Source organism: Phalacrocorax carbo, chromosome 1, assembly GCF_963921805.1.
Source record: "Phalacrocorax carbo chromosome 1, bPhaCar2.1, whole genome shotgun sequence".
In the NCBI taxonomy this organism is placed as follows: Eukaryota; Metazoa; Chordata; class Aves; order Suliformes; family Phalacrocoracidae; genus Phalacrocorax; species Phalacrocorax carbo.
The window spans coordinates 131054044-131072913 of NC_087513.1; the positions used below are offsets into that span (position 1 = coordinate 131054044).

Below are 18870 nucleotides of genomic sequence, written 5' to 3' on the forward strand. Positions count from 1 at the left end.
AATAAATAAATAAATTTGAGGGGTGTGTGACAAGATCCATGCCAGATCTAAGACCATGGATCTCTAGGCAGTTCTAGGAGGTTCATCTTCCTATACTAAGGTAATCAAATTAATCTAAATCACTTCAGGCAGATTTTTTCCTGACCCCTTTTTAACAAGTTCCTATCATAGGGATTCCACAAACTCCAGTATCATATTTCAGTACTAAAATATCCTCAAAGACAGAGTTTCTCCCCATATACACACACACAAGATAATCTACACTTGCACGCTGTGTGCCAGGTGAGGCTTTACCAGGACAAATTAAAGAAAGATAACTACCCTCCCTGTTTTACATGCAACTATTAAACTTAAAAACCAATATTCAAGGTATAATGTCACTTCTCAAATCACTACCGCTTTAGTTGTGGTCTCGTATAGCCTTCAGATTACTTTCTGCTCAGCTGTTTTCTCATTTTGTAGTTTGCTCCTCGACTTTACTGAATCTTGTTGATTTTACACTGTTTTTTACTTTTCTTAAACTATTTCCACTTCTATGTTCTTTAAAGCAACTGCTATACCTTCCAGCAGTGCATGCCTGCAGTAAGTGCTCCCTGGCTTCGAAGTGCCAGTCACTGCCAGACAGCCACCAGAAAGGCACCAGCATGAGCTGCATCCTTCCAGACCCCTGGGAAACTCCAGTGTGCATGCTGTTTCAGCAGCAGGCAACAAGCCACAATTAGCATCCCTGCAATTTAATGTATCACCTTGTATTTAAGTAAACCAAAATGACAGAAGTATTGCAAAGCCTCCCCCCTTCAGTTGTATTAAATAAAAAATAAAATATATATCTGCTACAAAACAATCTCTATCTTCTTGGCAGGGCCCTAAGCTCACAGGTTCCCCCCAGGGTTTTTGCCACACGTGCCCAAGTCCATGGAGCTGTGAGAGAAAGAGCTGCAGGAAACCTTGTTGAGAGGCAGGGCCTCCTCCATGGGCTTGAGCTTCACTTTAGCTCCAGCCCTCATCCCTGCCCACACCTGCTCAAGTCTTTTGCTGATCCTCAACACCCAGCTTGCTCTCGGAGCTGTCTCAGGATACTGCCTAGCCTGGAAGTCACAGGGCTGGGGATGACCCTGGTTCCCATCACCAGCCCTGCTCACCCTGCCCATGAGCTCTGGGATGTGGCCGGGAGGGCACAGCTCATGGCCTGGCCTATTCCCTGCCCCCTTGGCTCCCCAGCCTTTCCAGAGCAAGTCTGCTCTTGCTTCCTGGTTGCATTTTCTCCCACCATTTCATGCAATCATTGCAGCAAAGTAAAACAAAAGAAAATCCTTGCCCAAAGTAACAATACTGAAGATGATGCTTAACAAAATTACAAACATCACAGTATGTTCCATTCTGCAATAAAGCAGTTTTAAAATACTGGGGAAAAAACACATGCATAAATTCATACTCCAGGCTATTCATCACAGTATAGCAAAGCATAATTTGATTATCTTTAGCAACTATGCAGACAAGCCACATACAGAAGTAGATGCACAAACTTACCTTTTCACCCTTTTTATACTACCATGAAATGATTCTTTCATTTTTTCTTCTACTTTATTTAGAAGCTGAAAAAATAGCAAACAAGAGAGGTGGAATTTATAGGTAATCACTTAATGTAAAGTATCTGTTAAATTAGGCTACTTGGAAGGCAGTAAAAAGTACCACCTGCACTGAAAGGCTTTGAAATGTAACATTAGAAGCCTATGAATAACTAGCTGATCACCTCATTACTGGCAAGAATGTGCATATTGTAGCAGCTGTCATCACTGTGTTTAGCTGTCCTCCAGGATAAAATAGCCAGACCTTTCAGGCACAGCAAAAAAGGGAACACGAGAACACCATAAGGTTTTGTTCCCACCAAAGCAGTGGCCTATTCCCCTGCAATATCCATTTTTGGGAGCCTTCATACTGGGGGAGATGAAGTTATTTTTCTCCATGGGGAAGAAGTTTGCACATAGAGGCTCCCCATCTCTCAGATTAGAGGGGAAAAAAAAGTCATACACTAATACACCAGGTTGCAGGGCAAGGATCACTTCTCCCTCACTGCCCTGGGTGCCTGAAGAGACCTGAGCCCTAACCAAGACTGCTATGTCTTTACAAATTTTACAGTGAAGGACACAAAGCCCAGGACATGCAGAAGAGTGTGTGTGTGCGCACTCATATGTCTATGCAACTACAACAGGTGTTACTACTCCTCATCTGTAAGCGTTCAGGCTTGAGCTAACCTTGATACTTAGAAGTGTTTTACCAAGACGTACTTTTTGACAGACCTGAACAAGGGGCTCCCCACGCTGTTTGATAAGCGTAGTAAGATAAGCATCACTCATACCTGTTCGACTTCCTCTCTTCCTTTCAGCTGATCGTTGTAGCTCTGCAGATCCACCAACACTAATCCATGAGGGTGAATTCTCAAATTGGCGAAACTACAAAATAGAGATACAGTAATTACAATTTTATTATCAAAAATCAGAATGAGTGAAGAAAGTCTGAAAGCAAGTTATATTAAATTCAGAATGCATATTTCTTTTTCTGGCCGCCTGTAACTGTAGGCAGTGGCAGCTCCAGCCTTCCTCTACAAGTTGCTAGCAGCAAAAAGAAAGTTGCAAGAGCATACCAGTCACTACATAACGAATAAAATCAGCAGGCAGCAAGGCAGTGAAACAGCATGTTTAAACCAGAATGAGGGGAAAATCCACTGCCTACTAGTCTCAGCTCTCTAAATAAGGACTGCTTAAACAAGGTGTGTTGTGTTAGTTTTGTTTTTTAATTGAAATCAAACCTCAAGAAAACAACTGGATGCTTCCCTTCCCCTGTATCTTTCTTCTCAGTCCTTGGGTGTTCTTTTTTGTGTTTGTGGTTTGGTTTTTTGGGGCTTTATTTTGGGGGGTGTTTTTTTTAACTTTATAGCAACTATCCACAGAGACAGCATTCACATTCAAAACTGAATAAAAATGTGAGTGAGAAATAGTTAAGTATCCTTGAGCACACCACAGCTTTGACTGGCAAAGAAATTACAGCCGCAAACTCTCATTCATGAATACAGATGCAAGATAGACAAAACTCCTACTGTATATTGTATTTATTACAGGAGCATTTAAAGACCACAAAGAACAAGGCTTCACCATGCTAGCTGCTGGTTAGACAAATAGAGGACCTTTGAGAACTTGCAACAAACAAAACAAAACATACGGACTACGGGGAAGAACACAAGAAAATAAAAAGAGCAGCAGAGGCATATCCTTTCCATACCGAAGAGGGGAGAAGACAAAGAAACAGAAAGGCTACAGAGTGATTGTGTAAAGGAAGGGAGGGAAAGCATACACTGAAAGAGCACAGAGGAGAGGATGGGAACCGGAAGAGCTGAGCAAAGAAAGAAGGGTATCCAGGGATGGAAGTTTATTAGTACAACACAGAGAAACCCCAGGTAAAACTGTATACAGTTCTGTGAAATGCACCTTTCTTTGCTTGTCTGCTCTTATCACCCCACTCAGCCTCAAAGGCAAAACACAAACCAACTCTTATTGAGACAAAGTTTAGGTGACCTCCCACCTCTCCTCCCCCGACTTCCACCTTTTTTTGTCCCTTCCAGAGGTCCCTTCCTAAACTGTCAGCCTCAAAATGAACACCATCTCTCCTGTGGTGGTGGTGGTGGTGGTGAACTTTGTCCAGCAAACACCCTTAGCTGCAGTCCAAGAGAAAATTCTGAATATTCTGTGTTATCTGAAGATTATAATTTTTGGTAACTGTAAAATGATCAAATAATGAAACTGACTGAAGTGATTCAAGAATAAAAGTGCTCCTGGTGGCTTTCAACAGCAGTGATCTGTAGCTGTGATGTTTGTACGTTAGACAGAGAAACTAGAGCATCACCTATTTCTTTCCAAAAGATGAGCCTTGGGTAAGTTGGGCTTTCCTGGAGACTTAATGCACAGGTCTTGTCTTTAGGTGGAGAGAGAGTTTCTATACAATATGCACACACCACCGTGTTTCCCTCTCCCAAGTACCTGCAAGATCATAACAATCTTCTAGTGACCCTCCCTCATCTCAACGATTGTCCACTAGGTGTCCTCCTGACAAGTGTTTTTGATTAGGGACCAGAAAACAGCTGTACTCCCAATGGCCATTAAGCAAAACCACAGAATAGCCTTAAAATATGCATTCCCCCCACAACAGGAAATTACTCCTGAGTAAAATAAGACACAGTATTTTACCCTGATGAAAGGATAAACAGAAATAGTCAAGGAGTAAACAGAGATGCTTTTTCCCCCCCTCTTTTTAAGTCCTAGATACAGCATAACCACTTAAGAGACAAGGCTTACGAACTAATTAGACAAGTAAGACTGTTTTCGGTATTCATGACATTTTTAAGGGGGCTTTTTGCTTCTCTCATCCAAGTTACATAAGAAAGTATTTAGGGAGAACCAGCAACCTCATTTTACTGTACTACTGCCAATACCAAAGCAAAGCAGAGGAAGCTATTCTGAACTTTGGCAGGTAAAAACTTTACCTGCCTGTTTTAGGATGCTGTGCCCCACTTGCTGGTGACCAGCACAGTTCGGTACTTTTGATACGTGGGCCACTTCATACTTTGCATAGTGACCATAACATCTTACAGCTTTAAGTTGATGTTCCCATCAGTGCCACTAGGACACAAGCAGGACCATTAAACAATAAAAGAGGGGCAGGACACACACATACCGCCCCCCGCCCAAGTCTCTGCGGGGCTTCAGAGTTTTAAAACTCTTATCCCTGTGACTTTACAATCCCTTGAGCCAAAGGGACTCAAATTCATTGCATGCTTCTCTTAGAGTCTCTTAGTACTTAGCACAGAGGTAACAGCTACTGCAAAGGACACCTCTGGAGAAAACCCTACCAGGATTCTGTTTATATGATTTTCATGTTTATTTTGTAATGTGCCTAACATGAGAGGAAAAAATAGTCGAAAAATAGTCAGGCATAAGTGTAAGAACAAAGAGCTTTATTGCAAGACTCCAGGAGATATATTTTTTTTCTCTCTTCAAAGACAGAGAGAAGAGCAGAGATCACTAGATGGAAGCACTGGTCACTCCAGCAGGTTTTGGACGCAACCATTCACAGTGAAAAGGGACATTTCTGGTAAAGTCTGCAGACCTGCTCCTCGCCCTCAGAGCTGCGGCACTACAGGCAGAAATGCGTAATTACAGTTCATGAGACAGCACTGTTACTAAGTTCTGAAATCTGGCACAGTACCAAAAGTGTTTGCACTGTTAGAAAACTTTTTATCTGTTTATTCCCATATTCCCCAGGGGTTGCTATTGACACAAATAAGCAACAGATTGATTGTCCCATGACTTCAGTTCTCTTTTAAATTCCTTTCCTACAAGAGTCACACAACTGTTGTAAGATTTGACAGCTGACATTGTCTTCACTTCCTCTGCAACTGCATGAAATACTTCCTCAGTAGGCAATGTTACCGCCTTTGCTTTGGGCTCTTTTTTTTTTTGGGTTGGAGGAAAGGAAAGGCAGAGAGGCGGGTTGGTCTGAAAAGCACAGCCACACAACTTCAGACTTATAAGTGATATGATAGCATTAGAATACAGAAACAGTAATGCTAGAGAACAGTCATTCCTTTTGTCAAATTGTTACTCTACTGGAATAGCAGGGTCCTGACACTTGGGGAGGTGGGGGAAGGCAAAAGGCAGGCACCAGGCTGTAGTAGTGTAGTGGAACAAAAATTCAAGTTCAGAGCGTCTGGCTGGTGGTCTCAGACAGTCAATTTATATTAAGCAACCCTGAATGAAATTCAAAATTCTCAAAGAAGCCAATACAGATCCAGGTTAGTTATACCTCAATTAAAAGTCACCCGGTTGGAAATGAACACCAAAAACAAGCTAAAATGCCTGTAAAGATTTAAACACGCAGCAAACAGTACAAACATACATTCAGAAAAGCAACCAGTCTAGTAGCATTAAGGCAATAGAAGCAGACCAAGGCTGAACCTACAAAAGACTTACTAGTTTCTATCAGCAGAGAGCAAAGGCTATGCTGGCTTTTGTTACTTTACACTTGTCTGCTTGGCAGAACACATGCAAATGCACGTTTTCAGCAGCAACAGCTCTTTTTTCATATTTGGAGGAGGGTTTAAGAACCATGATAATACAGCTTCTATTTTCTACCTATGAAAGTATAGCAAAGACTACTTTACCATCCAAATGAGGGGAAAAAACTGAAAAATTAAGTTTTCTTTAAAAATGTCCCTTCCTGCTTCTTGTCTTAGTGAAAAATTTAATTCCTGTTTTCAAAATAAAGCACCTGCCACTCCTTTGATGTATGCCTGCATGCACTTTCATAAAAGCAGTGAGAAAAACTCACTGAGAAGGGATCCATCTCCTTTCCATTAAGCAACAAAATCTGCATGTGAAAAGCAGCCCCCACCATAACAAGGCCCCTTGTTGCTGCACCTGCATACCTGCAGCATCTTCCAAGGCAGCACTCAAGCTTTTTGTGCTTACATGCAAACCGGTCTCAACTACAGAAAGAATTCTATTCAGTGCAGCATCTTGTCTTGAGTGCTGCATTTTGCCACCTGAACAACAGGGAACATTGGATATTAAGAAACAAATCCCAACTGCACAAATCAAAAAGCTGTTTGAAACTGAGAAAGGTTTTGGATGAGCATCCTCTTTATTTAAGAAAAGCCTAGGAAGGAACCAGGAAGATCAACACATTCTAAGTCAAAAAGCATATACTACCTTAGTTACTTATCCTGACGAGTAAGAAACATTGTGATCCCATGGATTTGAGGAAGAATTTCCCACACACACACCCCATGCCCAGAGAATAAAACTGGAGAGACAGACAGGTACCTACAAACCTCTCATCACCCATCAAAGCTTTTTATCTGCTGACAGACTAACTTTGAGTCACTATAGAATAGTTTAAGTTTTGGAAAAATAGCTTGCCAGTAAAAGTACTACCTGTCAAATTACTTATGAGGGAGGAAATGAAAACCTGCTTATACTAGCAAGTCCCAAAATAAAAAATTGTCACGACATTCTTTCAATAAAGCATACTCTGAAAAGGCTCTTCATATTAATTACAGAGTACTTAAGGGACCTTATGGAATTAAGCAGCCACAGTTTTTTCCACTACACTATTATTCCTGTTCTCTTTTTACAAAATAAGGAAATTAAACCAATGAAACCTACCACAGTTCTAAACCGTTGCTGATTCCTAGCAACTGCTTCCATTTCTTCAGCCCATTTTTGCACTCTGGGCAACTGCATGAACTACAACATTTTAGTCTGAAACAAAGAGCTGAGGAATGTTCATTCTGAACAGTGGTTCATTCTGAAGAGTGGTTAGCAAAAGACTAACACAGAAAAAAAGGAAAAACACTCAACCCCTCCCTTTGTGGTGTTAACATATTCATCATCATCTCAGTGACATACAAACCTACTTCAGCTGCGTAAATCTCGCACTGTTCTGAACAGTGAACGCCAATGCCAGTAGGATTACACTTCTCTAAACAAGAATTCAGACACATGCTAAAAATGGACATTTGTATAGCGGACGTCAAAGCTTTTAGAAGACAGTCGTCTTCTGTAGAAACAGCAACTCAAATTTCAGGTCTGGGGAGTTTTTGAAGAACTTTCAGGTGGACCATGACAATAGAGGGAGCAACTATGCACAAAGGACAAGAGAAGTCCTGGTAGCTACACACAGTGTGCAACAGAAGAGTACTTGCTGACAAGCAGTCACACTATTAAAACATAGTATTAGTTGAAGAGATAACAATTTTTAAAGATTATCTCTAATATTTTCTCCTCGCCCTAGATTTATTTAAAATTTTTTAAATCTATTAAGATTAGTCATAGGACTTGGCATAAAGTACCAAATACACTGAATGAGAGAAAAGACTTCACATTCCTAACATTTTTGTTTGAACTGTCCAGTCTAAGCTAGAGTAAGTGACACTTCAGTAAAAGCATGCTGCTCAAGGTGATCCTGAACATCCTGGAAGTATTCTGAAAATACACAGCTCAGGAAAACAAGACTGCTGGGGCACCAAAACTGAGAGACAGAGCTCCTCTCTTCCAGGTGCTACTGTTCCCCAACCAGCGTTTGGGAAAGGTGGCTGATAAAGCAGAGAGAAGTGTACCTATCCCCACCAGTACAGACAGGAACTTGAGTGGCTCAAGTGAGCCGTTTCCTGCCCAGCTCTATAGCCTTCAGTTGACAACCCCATTATGAAATGTTTTCAGCTGAACTTCCCTCAATTAGGTCCTTTGTCAGAGTAAAATAACAAAGTAAATGGACCAGGTAGAGTTGCCACATGTGACTTTTGCTTGCTTAGCTTCAGACAAAAGAGAAAGGGGATCTGTTGCTTTGGCAATGACAACAGGAAAGCATGGCTTAATCCTCAAATCAGCTCCAATTCGTCTAACAAGCACAGCCCTCCATGGGGCTGTTCACACAGTACCTTTGTCAGAGACGAAGTTTTGTCAACAGCAGTGCCCACAATGCAACGATCTGTAGCATGAGGCACCCTGCAGGGGTTCCCTCTGCAGACTGGACTGTAGACACTGTTTAGCAACATATTACTATCTCATCTCAAACACTTTTTTTTCCTGGGATTAGTACCCAGCTTGTTACATCAGCTGAGTATCTTTGTCTTGCAACGTCTTAGTCACCTTTAGCTAGTTAAAAAGGTGTATGTGCATACTTCACAAAACCCCTACTCACATAGAGCATCAACTTGCTGCATCTTTCATCCTGGGGAACTTTTGTACCCAGTAACACGCAGCCATCCTTACAGGAAATGACTTGTGACATCAACTTTTTTTTTTCTCTCTCTGCTTTTTACTACAAGCTGTTTCATTTCCAGAAGTACACTGTTCTGCAGGGAAAGAAGAGAAGTCTGTACATCCTGGCTAACTTCTTCCTAGTTGTGTCAGATACTTTTTAAAATTAGCATAAAATCTTATGATCTTTTAGGTGTCTAAAATAAAATGCAGACATAAAATTGCTAGTATTAAAATAAAGCCTATTTAGTATCAAATCCTTTATATGTTCACCAGTTCATTCTTACTGCTCATTAAATGTTTGTTTACATTTTGCAGGGTTTCTTAACTGCCCAATCTATTGCTTTTTAACTGAAAAAAATGAAGGGTGAACACTTAACTAAAACTACAACAACAAACATTAACAGAAATATGCTTTAAGGCTGCCTTAAAAAACTATATGCAGTTTAACTGATCAGGAAAAGAGAACTCCTGTTTTGGTTTTGTGCTACTGTTCCCCAATTCAGTGTTTAACAGACTGCCAAAGCACAGAAGAGTACTTTAACTGACACCACTGCAGCCATTAAATTGGCTAGCTAAAGTGAATAATTTCCAAGGGAAAATAAATCCAGTATGCACTGGATTTCAGATAGCAGTAAATATACCAAGAGAAAGCAACAGCCATTCTTTATTAATTTACAGTTAACACTGCACCAGAAAAGAACAGCCACTTCCTAAATGAACAGTCTCCTCAATATTCAGCTCTTCTGTGCACTCTTGTTCTTCATTCTTCAGTTTTGGGACTGCATCACAAACTGCAATTCCTTATTATGTTTAGGATGCTCTCCTGGATAGCTTCTGAGAGGCTCAACTATTTCCAGACCTGTATTATATTAGAAATTTGAGAATTTATTTCATATGGATTAAGAGCCTTCGTCAGCAAGTGTAACTGAACTGACAACACTTTTACACAATTTAACATTAAGCTGACAACAGTAGTTTGATATTAAAACCAAGCTCAACTAAAACTTTGACAATTAACCAGATTGCTATTGGGGAGTCCATTCACGGTTGGATTAGCAAGGCAGACAGCAAAGCACAGTACACATGGGGAAACAAGGAAAGCAAGGTTGCACCACCTGCATGTTTACACTGAGAAGGGGGGACTTCTACACCTGACTGCTAAAAGAAAAGAAAAAAAATATATGTCAAATGGAGAGTAACAGAGCAAGCCAATTAGCCCATGCAAATCGGGAAAGGCAAAAATGGTGCTGCAGTAGTAGAAATCCCATTCATGTCTTACTTGGATGCCTCAGTATTTAGAGCATCTTTTAAGTCCACATTTTTTCCTGAAACTGAGCATTCTCTATAATATTTCTCACTGAGTTGAAAAGATGAACAGTGCTAGTCTAAGAGATGTCTAGCATATGATGCTATTAAACAGATGAGAACCAATACTTGACTAAACTTGTTGCATTCAGCCTGGAGGGCTCGAAGATCTAAACATCCCCTGAGAACCAGCAGGCCACATCCACAGTTATACCACTTAGGCCCAACTCTCCCTGTGGTCCCAAGACAGTGAAGTTTCTTCCTCAACCCACCAAATGCCAGATGAAACCATCTGAAGTGATGCAAGGGCTCTGCTGCAGTCAACAGCGAAGTATTTTACATCAAGCTGACTGTATGCATTGCATGCCCTGGAGCATGGTGTTTGAGTAAAGTAAGGCTATTTGATTACTTGATACAACTGCATGAAAGCAGCAGCAGCCCAAACCGGGCAGCTTCACTGACACTGCCTTTTGGGAGAGGACTCTGGAACAAACCAACCTAAGACCCTGCCAGCAGACAAACTGCTGATGGAGCCCTGAAGAAGAAATCCAAGAATCAAGCTGATAGTCTGCAGTAGTTTAGATGTCTGAGCAACTGCCCTTGCTCTCCAGCTCTTCTACTTAGCACAGTAAACAGCGGCAAGAGGTACCTGGAGCTGACATGCAACATAACAGACCCTCCATTCTTTCCCTGCAGGAAGGCCACCAGGCCCACCTTTCCCCCTTCATCTTCTCACAGCAGTACAAATACTGTAAGTTATCCTCTGGTGCAAAGCTTAAGTTGCATTTAGCAACATAGTGAAAAGCTAGATGATTTAAAGTCTCATGGTGCTGGAAAGTACAAGATCAACAACAGTAAAACACACAGGAAAGAACCAGTTTAGAAATCAGTATGAATGCTCAGCAATTGCTGAAGCACATGTATTACACATGGCTTTCAGTAAAACAGCACCCTATTTTCCCTACTTCCCCACCCCACATATACTATCTGAAAAGCATCAAAATCTGACTGGAGGTAAATTTATGTAGAGCTCTCCAATATACTGAATTCCCACGCTTATACTCAGAGCAACAAGGATATCCCTACAGACGCTATGCTTTACCGTGGAAATTGGCAATTTGACCAACTTTCTTCGGTTCCCACTAGCACACAGGTTTGTCTTTTCCATTAATTCCTCCCCACCTCTCCTACACAGACACGTCAAGTTCTACATCGTCTTTTCCTCCTTCACTCATTAGTATTACACTCTAGCACTTGAGGAAGACGGTGGAGTTTGCAGCAACAAGTATTTTCAGTTAACAGTGCAGTAACAAATCAGGTTAGATACTTTAAAATTTAGAGTTCTATAAGGACCTTTCTCAGAGATGCTTCTAGATGCCAGGTCAGTTATCTCCTGGAAAAGTTATTGTGCTGGTTTTGGCTGAGATAGAGTTAATTCACTTCACTGTAGCACCTGTAGCATTCAGGGACCTTTCCAGCTTCCCACAGGCAGGAGGCCGGGAGGGGCGGGGCCACGGCCGGGGCAGCTGACCCCGACTGGCCAATGGGGTGTTCGTTCCGTACCATGTGACACCATGACCAGTACATTAACGGGGCAGTTGGCGCGTGGGGGGGAAGTTACAGCTCGAGGCCTGGTGCTGTCATCGGGTGGCTGCGTCACATGCAGGTTGCTTTGGTGGTTCATTCCCCCTCCCCCCGTTTCACACCTCTCATTGTTTTCCTTTCCATTGAATTTCTGTTGTTGTTATTTTAATTATTAAGCTGTCCTTATCTCAACCCACAAGTGTTACCCTTCTGATTCTCTTCCCCGTCCTGCCAGTGGGGGAGTGAGCGAGCAGCTGTGTGGGGCTGAGCTGCCGGCTAAACCACAACAGTCTTTTTTTGCACCCAAGGTGGGGCTCAAGGGTTGGAGATAACAACAGCTGCTGGTCACAGCACCATGTTGCCCTTTTTGCAGTTGGTGTTAAAGACTCGTGTTGGTTTGTTGAGTCTGCTGTGTTCTGCTGTGATTAGTAACGTTTTGCCTACAAGATTTGTTATGCAAACACTGGTTTCCAGCTTTATCTGGTATTTGGGGTTTTTGCTGAAACGGTTACTGTACTTTGGATACCATCTTGTTGAGGCAATTAGCAATTATACCTCCTCCGCTGAGAGACTTTATATGGAGGAAATACAGAACAATACTTTTGCAACTTTCTTCTATGATGTCTCCGCCTTTATTGCAACAACCTTTTTGTATCTTGAACATCCTTGGGTGGTTAAGGTGCACTTATTGTTAGTTTTTGGGCATGTTGTTTTAGTTTTGACTAAGCAATTTAAGAATATCACCCAGAAATCTGCCCCAAGGCTTGACAGTTACGAGTGGCAGGGCATGTGGTATACCATGGGCAAATACCTAGGGCAGTGGGCACCCCCAGTGTTTTGGAGTTTCACCCCTGAACAAATGCAGAATCCTGAAAAACTAGTAGAACATTTGGAGAAAGTATGTTGTTGTGCTGGGAACTCCAGAGAGACACGGATAACTGCAACATGCTGGGGCCTGGCCCATGCCTACCGAGCCCTGCTCAACAGTATTCAGTGCCCCCAGGGGGAAGATAAGGTCGCTGGATTGAAGGCAAACTGACAGGCACTGTGATCACTGAAGCCCCGATGACAGGCACTGTGGCCACTCAAACCCCCAGGACAAGCACTGGAGCTGGCTCAGAGAATCAACCCATGCCAATATCAGTCACCCATACACAAGAAGAAATATTGGAAGGAGACATCAACTCATTTAGAACAGGATGATGAAGCAGCAGGGCCATCACAAGGAGAGGAGGAAGAAGCCATAAATGAAACTGAGAGAACCTGATCCCTGTCCTTGAGTGAGTTGCAAGATATAAGAAAAGATTTCAGCTGTTGTTCAGGTGAGCACATTGTCACCTGGCTGCTGCGATGCTGGGATAATGGGGCCAGTAGCCTGAAATTAGAGGGGAAAGAAGCCAAACAGCTGGGATCCCTTTCTGGTGAAGGGGGCATTGACAAAGCAATTGGAAAAAGAACACAAGCCCTCAGCCTCTGGAGGAGACTCCTGTCTGGAGTGAAGGAAAGGTATCCCTTCAAAGATGTTACATATTGCCTAGGAAAATGGACAACCATGGAGAAAGGCATCCAGTATGTAAGGGAATTAGCTGTGTTGAGGTGATTTATGGTGACCTGGACAATCAACAGTCATCCAAAGATCCAGATGAAGCCGGGTGCACACGACCCATGTGGCGGAAGTTGGTATGGAGCACACCATCCTTGTATGCAAACTCATTGGCAGTAACATCCTGGAGAGAGGATGAGGCACCAACAGTGGCAGCAGTGATTGACAGCCTCCAGGATTACGAAGCAAATACCTCTTCCTCGCTAGTCTCTGCTGTGGGGAAACTATCTCAAGAGGTCCAGCAACTCAAAGAAGATATGTCCTGCTCCCCACCTCTACATAGTGTCTCAGCTGTTAGGAATAAGTGTCCTTTGGCTCAAAGGAGAGGATACACACCGCAGGACACCCTATAGTTCTACCTGCGTGACCACAGAGAGGACATGATGAGGTGGGATGGCAAACCTACCTCGACCCTAGAGGCACAGGTACATGAGCTGCAAGGAAGAACAATCACTCAGGGAGGTTCTTCCAGGAAAGCTGCTGCTCCAGTTTCCAGTGAGCAGGTCCCCAGACAGAGGAGTAGAAGCGCTGATTTTATTTCTGAGCTTAATATAGAGACTCTTGATTCACATTTACAAGAAGCGAGTGACGAATACTATGATCAGGACTCAAGGGGCCCTGCCTCCAGCCGGGTGGAGGAAAGGGATAACTGGGCTTACTGGACTGTGTGGATCCGATGGCCTGGCACATCCGACCCACAGGAGTATAAAGCTTTAGTGGACACTGGTGCACAGTGCACCTTAATGCCATCAAACTATATAGGCGCAGAACCCATTAGCATTGCTGGAGTGACAGGGGGATCCCAAGAGCTAACTGTATTGGAGGCCGAAGTGAGCCTAACTGGCAATGAGTGGCAAAAGTACCCCACTGTGACTGGCCCAGAGGCTCCATGCATCCTTGGCATAGACTACCTCAGGAGATGGTGTTTCAAGGACCCAAAAGGGTACTGGTGGGCTTTTGGTGTAGCTGCCTTGGAGACGGAGGGAATTAAACAGCTGTCTGCCTTGCCTGGTCTCTCAAAGGACCCTTCTGTTGTGGGGGTGCTGAAGGTCAAAGAACAACAGGTGCCAATCACCACCACAACAGTACACTGGCAGCAATATCGCACCAACTGAGACTCCCTGATCCCCATCCATGAGCTCATTCGTTGACTGGAGAGCCAGAGTCATCAATAAGACCCACTCACCCTTTAACAGTCCCATATGGCCAGTACAGAAGTCTAATGGAGAGTGGAGGCTAACAGTAGACTATTGTGGCCTGAATGAAGTCACTCCACCATTCCGTTGAGTGCTGCTGTGCCAGACATGCTAGAACTTCAATACGAACTGGAATCCAAGGCAGCCAAGTGGTATGCCACAATTTATATTGCTAATGCATTCTTCTCAATCCCTCTGGCAGCAGAGTGCAGGCCACAGTTTGCTTTCACATGGAGGGGCGTCCAACACACCTGGCATCAACTGCCCCAGGGGTGGAAACACAGTCCTACCATTTGCCTTGGAGTACTTCAGACTGTACTGGAACAGCAAGAAGTTCCAGAACACCTTCAATACATTGATGACATCATCATGTGGGGCAACCCAGCGGAAGAAGTTTGAGAAAGGGAAGAAAAGAGTCCAAATCCTTCTGAAAGCTGGTTTTGCCATAAAACAAAGTAAGGTGAAGGGACCCACACAAGGGATCCAGTTCTTAGGATTCAAATGGCAGGATGCATGTTGTCAGATCCCAATGGACGTGATCAACAAAACAGCAGCCATGTCTCCAACAACTAGCAAAAAGGAAACACAAGTATTTTCAGGGGTTGTGGGTTTTTGGAGAATGCGTATTCCAAATTACAGTCTGATCGTAAGCCCTCTCTATCAAGTGACCTGAAAGAAGAATGATTTCAAAGGGGCCCTGAGCAACGACAAGCCTTTGAACAGATTAAACAGGAGATAGTTCATGCAGTAGCTCTTGGGCCAGTCCAGGCAGGACAAGATGTAAAAAATGTGCTCTACAGCATAGCTGGGGAGAATGGTCCTACCTGGAGCCTCTGGCAGAAAGTGCCAGGGGAGACCCAAGGTCGACCCCTAAGGTTTTGGAGTCAGGGATATAGAGGGTCCGAAGCCCGCTATACTCCAACTGAAAAAGAGATATTGGCAGCATATGAAGGGGTTCAAGCTGCATCAGAAGTGGTTGGTACTGAAGCACAGCTGCTCCTGGCACCCCAACTGCCAGTGCTGGGCTGGATGTTCAAAGGAAATGTTCCCTCTATACACCATGCAACCGATGCTACATGGAGTAAATGGGTTGCACTGATCACCCAGCAGGCTCAAGTAGGAAACCCCAGTCACCCAGGAATCTTGGAAGTGCTCATGGACTGGCCAGAAGGCAAAGATTTTGGATTATCACCAGAGGAGGAGGTGACACGTGCTGAAGAAGCCCCACTCTATAACAAACTGCCAGAAAATCAGAAGCAGTATGCCCTATTCACTGGTGGGTCCTGTCGCCTTGTGGGGAAGCACTGGAGTGCACTGTATGGAGTCCTATACGACAAGTGGCAGAAACTGCTGAAGGAGAAGGTGAATCCAGCCAGTTTGCAGAGGTAAAGGCCATCCAGCTGGCCTTAGACGTCGCTGAATGGGAAAAGCGGCCAGTGCTCTATCTCCATACTGGCTCATGGATGGTGGCAAATGCCCTGTGGGGTGGTTACAGCAATGGAAGCAAAGCAACTGGCAGTGCAGAGGCAAACCCATCTGGGCTGCTGCACTGTGGCAAGATATTGCTGCCCGGGTAGAGAACCTGGTTGTAAAGGTACGGCATGTGGATGCTCACGTCCCCAAGAGTCGGGCCACTGAAGGACATCAAAACAACCAGCAGGTAGATCAGGCTGCCAAGATTGAAGTGGCTGAGGTGGATCTGGACTGGCAGCATAAGGGTGAACTATTTCTAGCTCGGTGGGCCCATGACACCCCAGGCCATCAAGAGAGATGCAACATACAGATGGGCTCGCGATCGAGGGGTGGACTTGACCATGGACGTTATTGCACAGGTTATCCATGAATGGGAAACATGTGCTGCAATCAAGCAAACAAAGCAGGTAAAGCCTCTGTGGTATGGGGGACGATGGCTGAAATATAAATATGGGGAGGCCTGGCAAATTGACTATATCCCACTCCCACAAACCTGCTAAGGCAAGCGCCACGTGCTTACAATGGCAGAAACAACGACTGGCTGGAAACATACCCCGTGCCCCACACCACTGCCCAGAACACCATCCTGGGTCTCAAAAAACAAGTCCTGTGGCGACACGGCACCCCAGAGAGAATTGAGTCAGACAACGGGACTCATTTCCGAAATAACCTCATAGACACCTGGGCCAAAGAGCATGGCATTGAGTGGGTGTATCAGATCCCCTATCATGCACCAGCCTCTGGGAAAATTGAACAGTACAATGGACTGTTAAAAACTACACTGAGAGCAATGGGGGGGTGGGACATTCAAACATAGGACACACATTTGGCAAAAGCCACCTGGTTAGTCAACACGAGGGGATCTGCCAATCGAGCTGGCCCTGCCCAGTCAGAAATCCTACATACTGTGGAAGGGGATAGAGTCCCTGTAGTGCACATAAATATGCTGGGCAAAACAGTCTGGGTTATTCCTGCTTCAGGCAAAGGCAAACCCATTTGTGGGATTGCTTTTGCTCAAGGACCTGGGTGCACTTGGTGGGCGATGCGGGAGGATGGAGACATCAGATGTGTGCCTCAAGGGGGTTTGATTTTGGGCAAACACAGTCAATGAACTGAATGGCATAATGCTAACTGCTATATAATATTGTGTGTCACCTCTGTGTTGTATCAATGATATCAGAGTACGAGCCTCCCAATCCATGGAAGATAAACTGTGAAACAAGCAAAGTGCAGCAGTGATGGAACGATGACTGACTCGGTATGCAGTAACCCAACGCCACATACACCACCTCGCCCACCTTGAAAGACTGATACGACAGATGGAGCCCAGAGTCATGGACTGGGTGAACTCTATGGACATTTTACAGGGAAGGTCCATGACCTAAGGGAATGATGTCTGTGTATTATGTCAAAGGATGGGAAGGGGAGGGGTGGTGGTTGGTAAGGTTGTATCGGATGGTACGGGACCTGGGCATGGCGTAAATCGTATGGAATAAGGGGTGGAGAATGTGCTTGTTTTGGCTGAGAAGGGGTTAATTCTCTTCACTGTAGCACCTGTAGCAGTCAGGGACCTTTCCAGCTTCCCACGCTCTGCCACGTCCACATCGGCTGGAGGCCGGGAGGGGCGGGGCCACGGCCGGGGCAGCTGACCCCAACTGGCCAATGGGGTGTTTGTTCCGTACCATGTGACGCCGTGACCAGTACATTAACGGGGCAGTTGGCGCATGGGGGTGGTTGCGGCTTGGGGACTGGCAGCATTGGGTCAGCGGGCACATGATGTAGCAGCTCAACACAGGTTGTTTTAGTGGTTCATCATCCCCACCCCACCCAGGTTTCACACCTCTCATTGTTTTCCTTTCCATTGCATTTGTTGTTATTTTTTTAATTATTAAACTGTCTTTATCTCAACCCATGAGCATTACCCTTCTGATTCTCTCCCCCATCCCACCAGTGGGGGTGTAGGCAAGCAGCTGTGTGGGGCTGAGTTACTGGCTAAACCACAACAGTTATACAATAGACGACTTTTGACATGTTCCAGGAACTTTTCCAGAAAAGACAGGCAATTTAACTCTGGAAACTGCTCCTTCAGAAAAGGCTGTCGTCTTAAGGGGAATGAAGAGATGAGAGTGCAAAGGGGAAAGCCAGTTTAAGAATTCACATCTCATGTCACTTTCAAACTCAAGGAAACACAGGAAAGCAAAATGAGGCCATGTAATCAAAGAAAGCCAACTTTTAAGTCTAAGCCCTTTTTACTTTTAGATATGTCACCTTTTAATTGTTCAGAGTTTGTGTATCCTTGATATTATCCTTTTAGGAGAACTAAATACAAGCTTAACCCAATACAGAGGAAGGATAGCACCAGAGTAGTAAATTACCAACTTGGCTATCTTTTCACTGACCTCAAAAACAAAAGAACTGGAATCTTGATCAAATTATTCAGGAAGAATACAAAAGCACACGTAACTAAAGAGAGAATAAGAAAGACTGTACAAAAACTAGAGACAAGTAACGGGTTTTTCTAGGCACATCAAGTATAAAAAGCAAATAATTTTAATCAGAAAAAGCCAGTGTCACATTTGAAAAACTAACTGAAATATACTAAGAACTTCATGAAGTATGATCACGAGATACAAACATAGGACTAGACTCATGCCAGCCTACTTGTTACCTTAAGTCAAGCCCCAAGCTTACCAGCATAATTAGTCTACACTACTTTTTATCTAAAATACATGTAGAGCTATATATAAAAATACATTCACACACAGTAAACATAGACACAAATGCCAGCAGGCAATACACTCATCTAGAATCTGATTTGCCTTCTAGAGATATCTGTTCTGTCTCTCTCTCATTACAGAGAGCACTTAAAAATCCTTATTAGAAGCGTGGCCAA

At 43.9% G+C, this 18870-nt stretch overlaps 1 protein-coding gene across 1 annotated transcript in view; it reads right to left on the reverse strand.

Moving 5' to 3' along the window:
- Nucleotides 1-18870, reverse strand: part of SMS (spermine synthase) — a 56166-nt gene that overhangs the window by 18795 nt on the left and 18501 nt on the right. Inside the window, exons 3-4 of the mRNA XM_064474238.1 lie at nucleotides 2360-2453; nucleotides 1531-1595 (exon numbers count right to left, since the gene is read on the reverse strand). Of these exons, the coding sequence (XP_064330308.1) occupies nucleotides 1531-1595; nucleotides 2360-2453 (159 nt within the window). The remainder of the gene's footprint in view (nucleotides 1-1530; nucleotides 1596-2359; nucleotides 2454-18870) is intronic.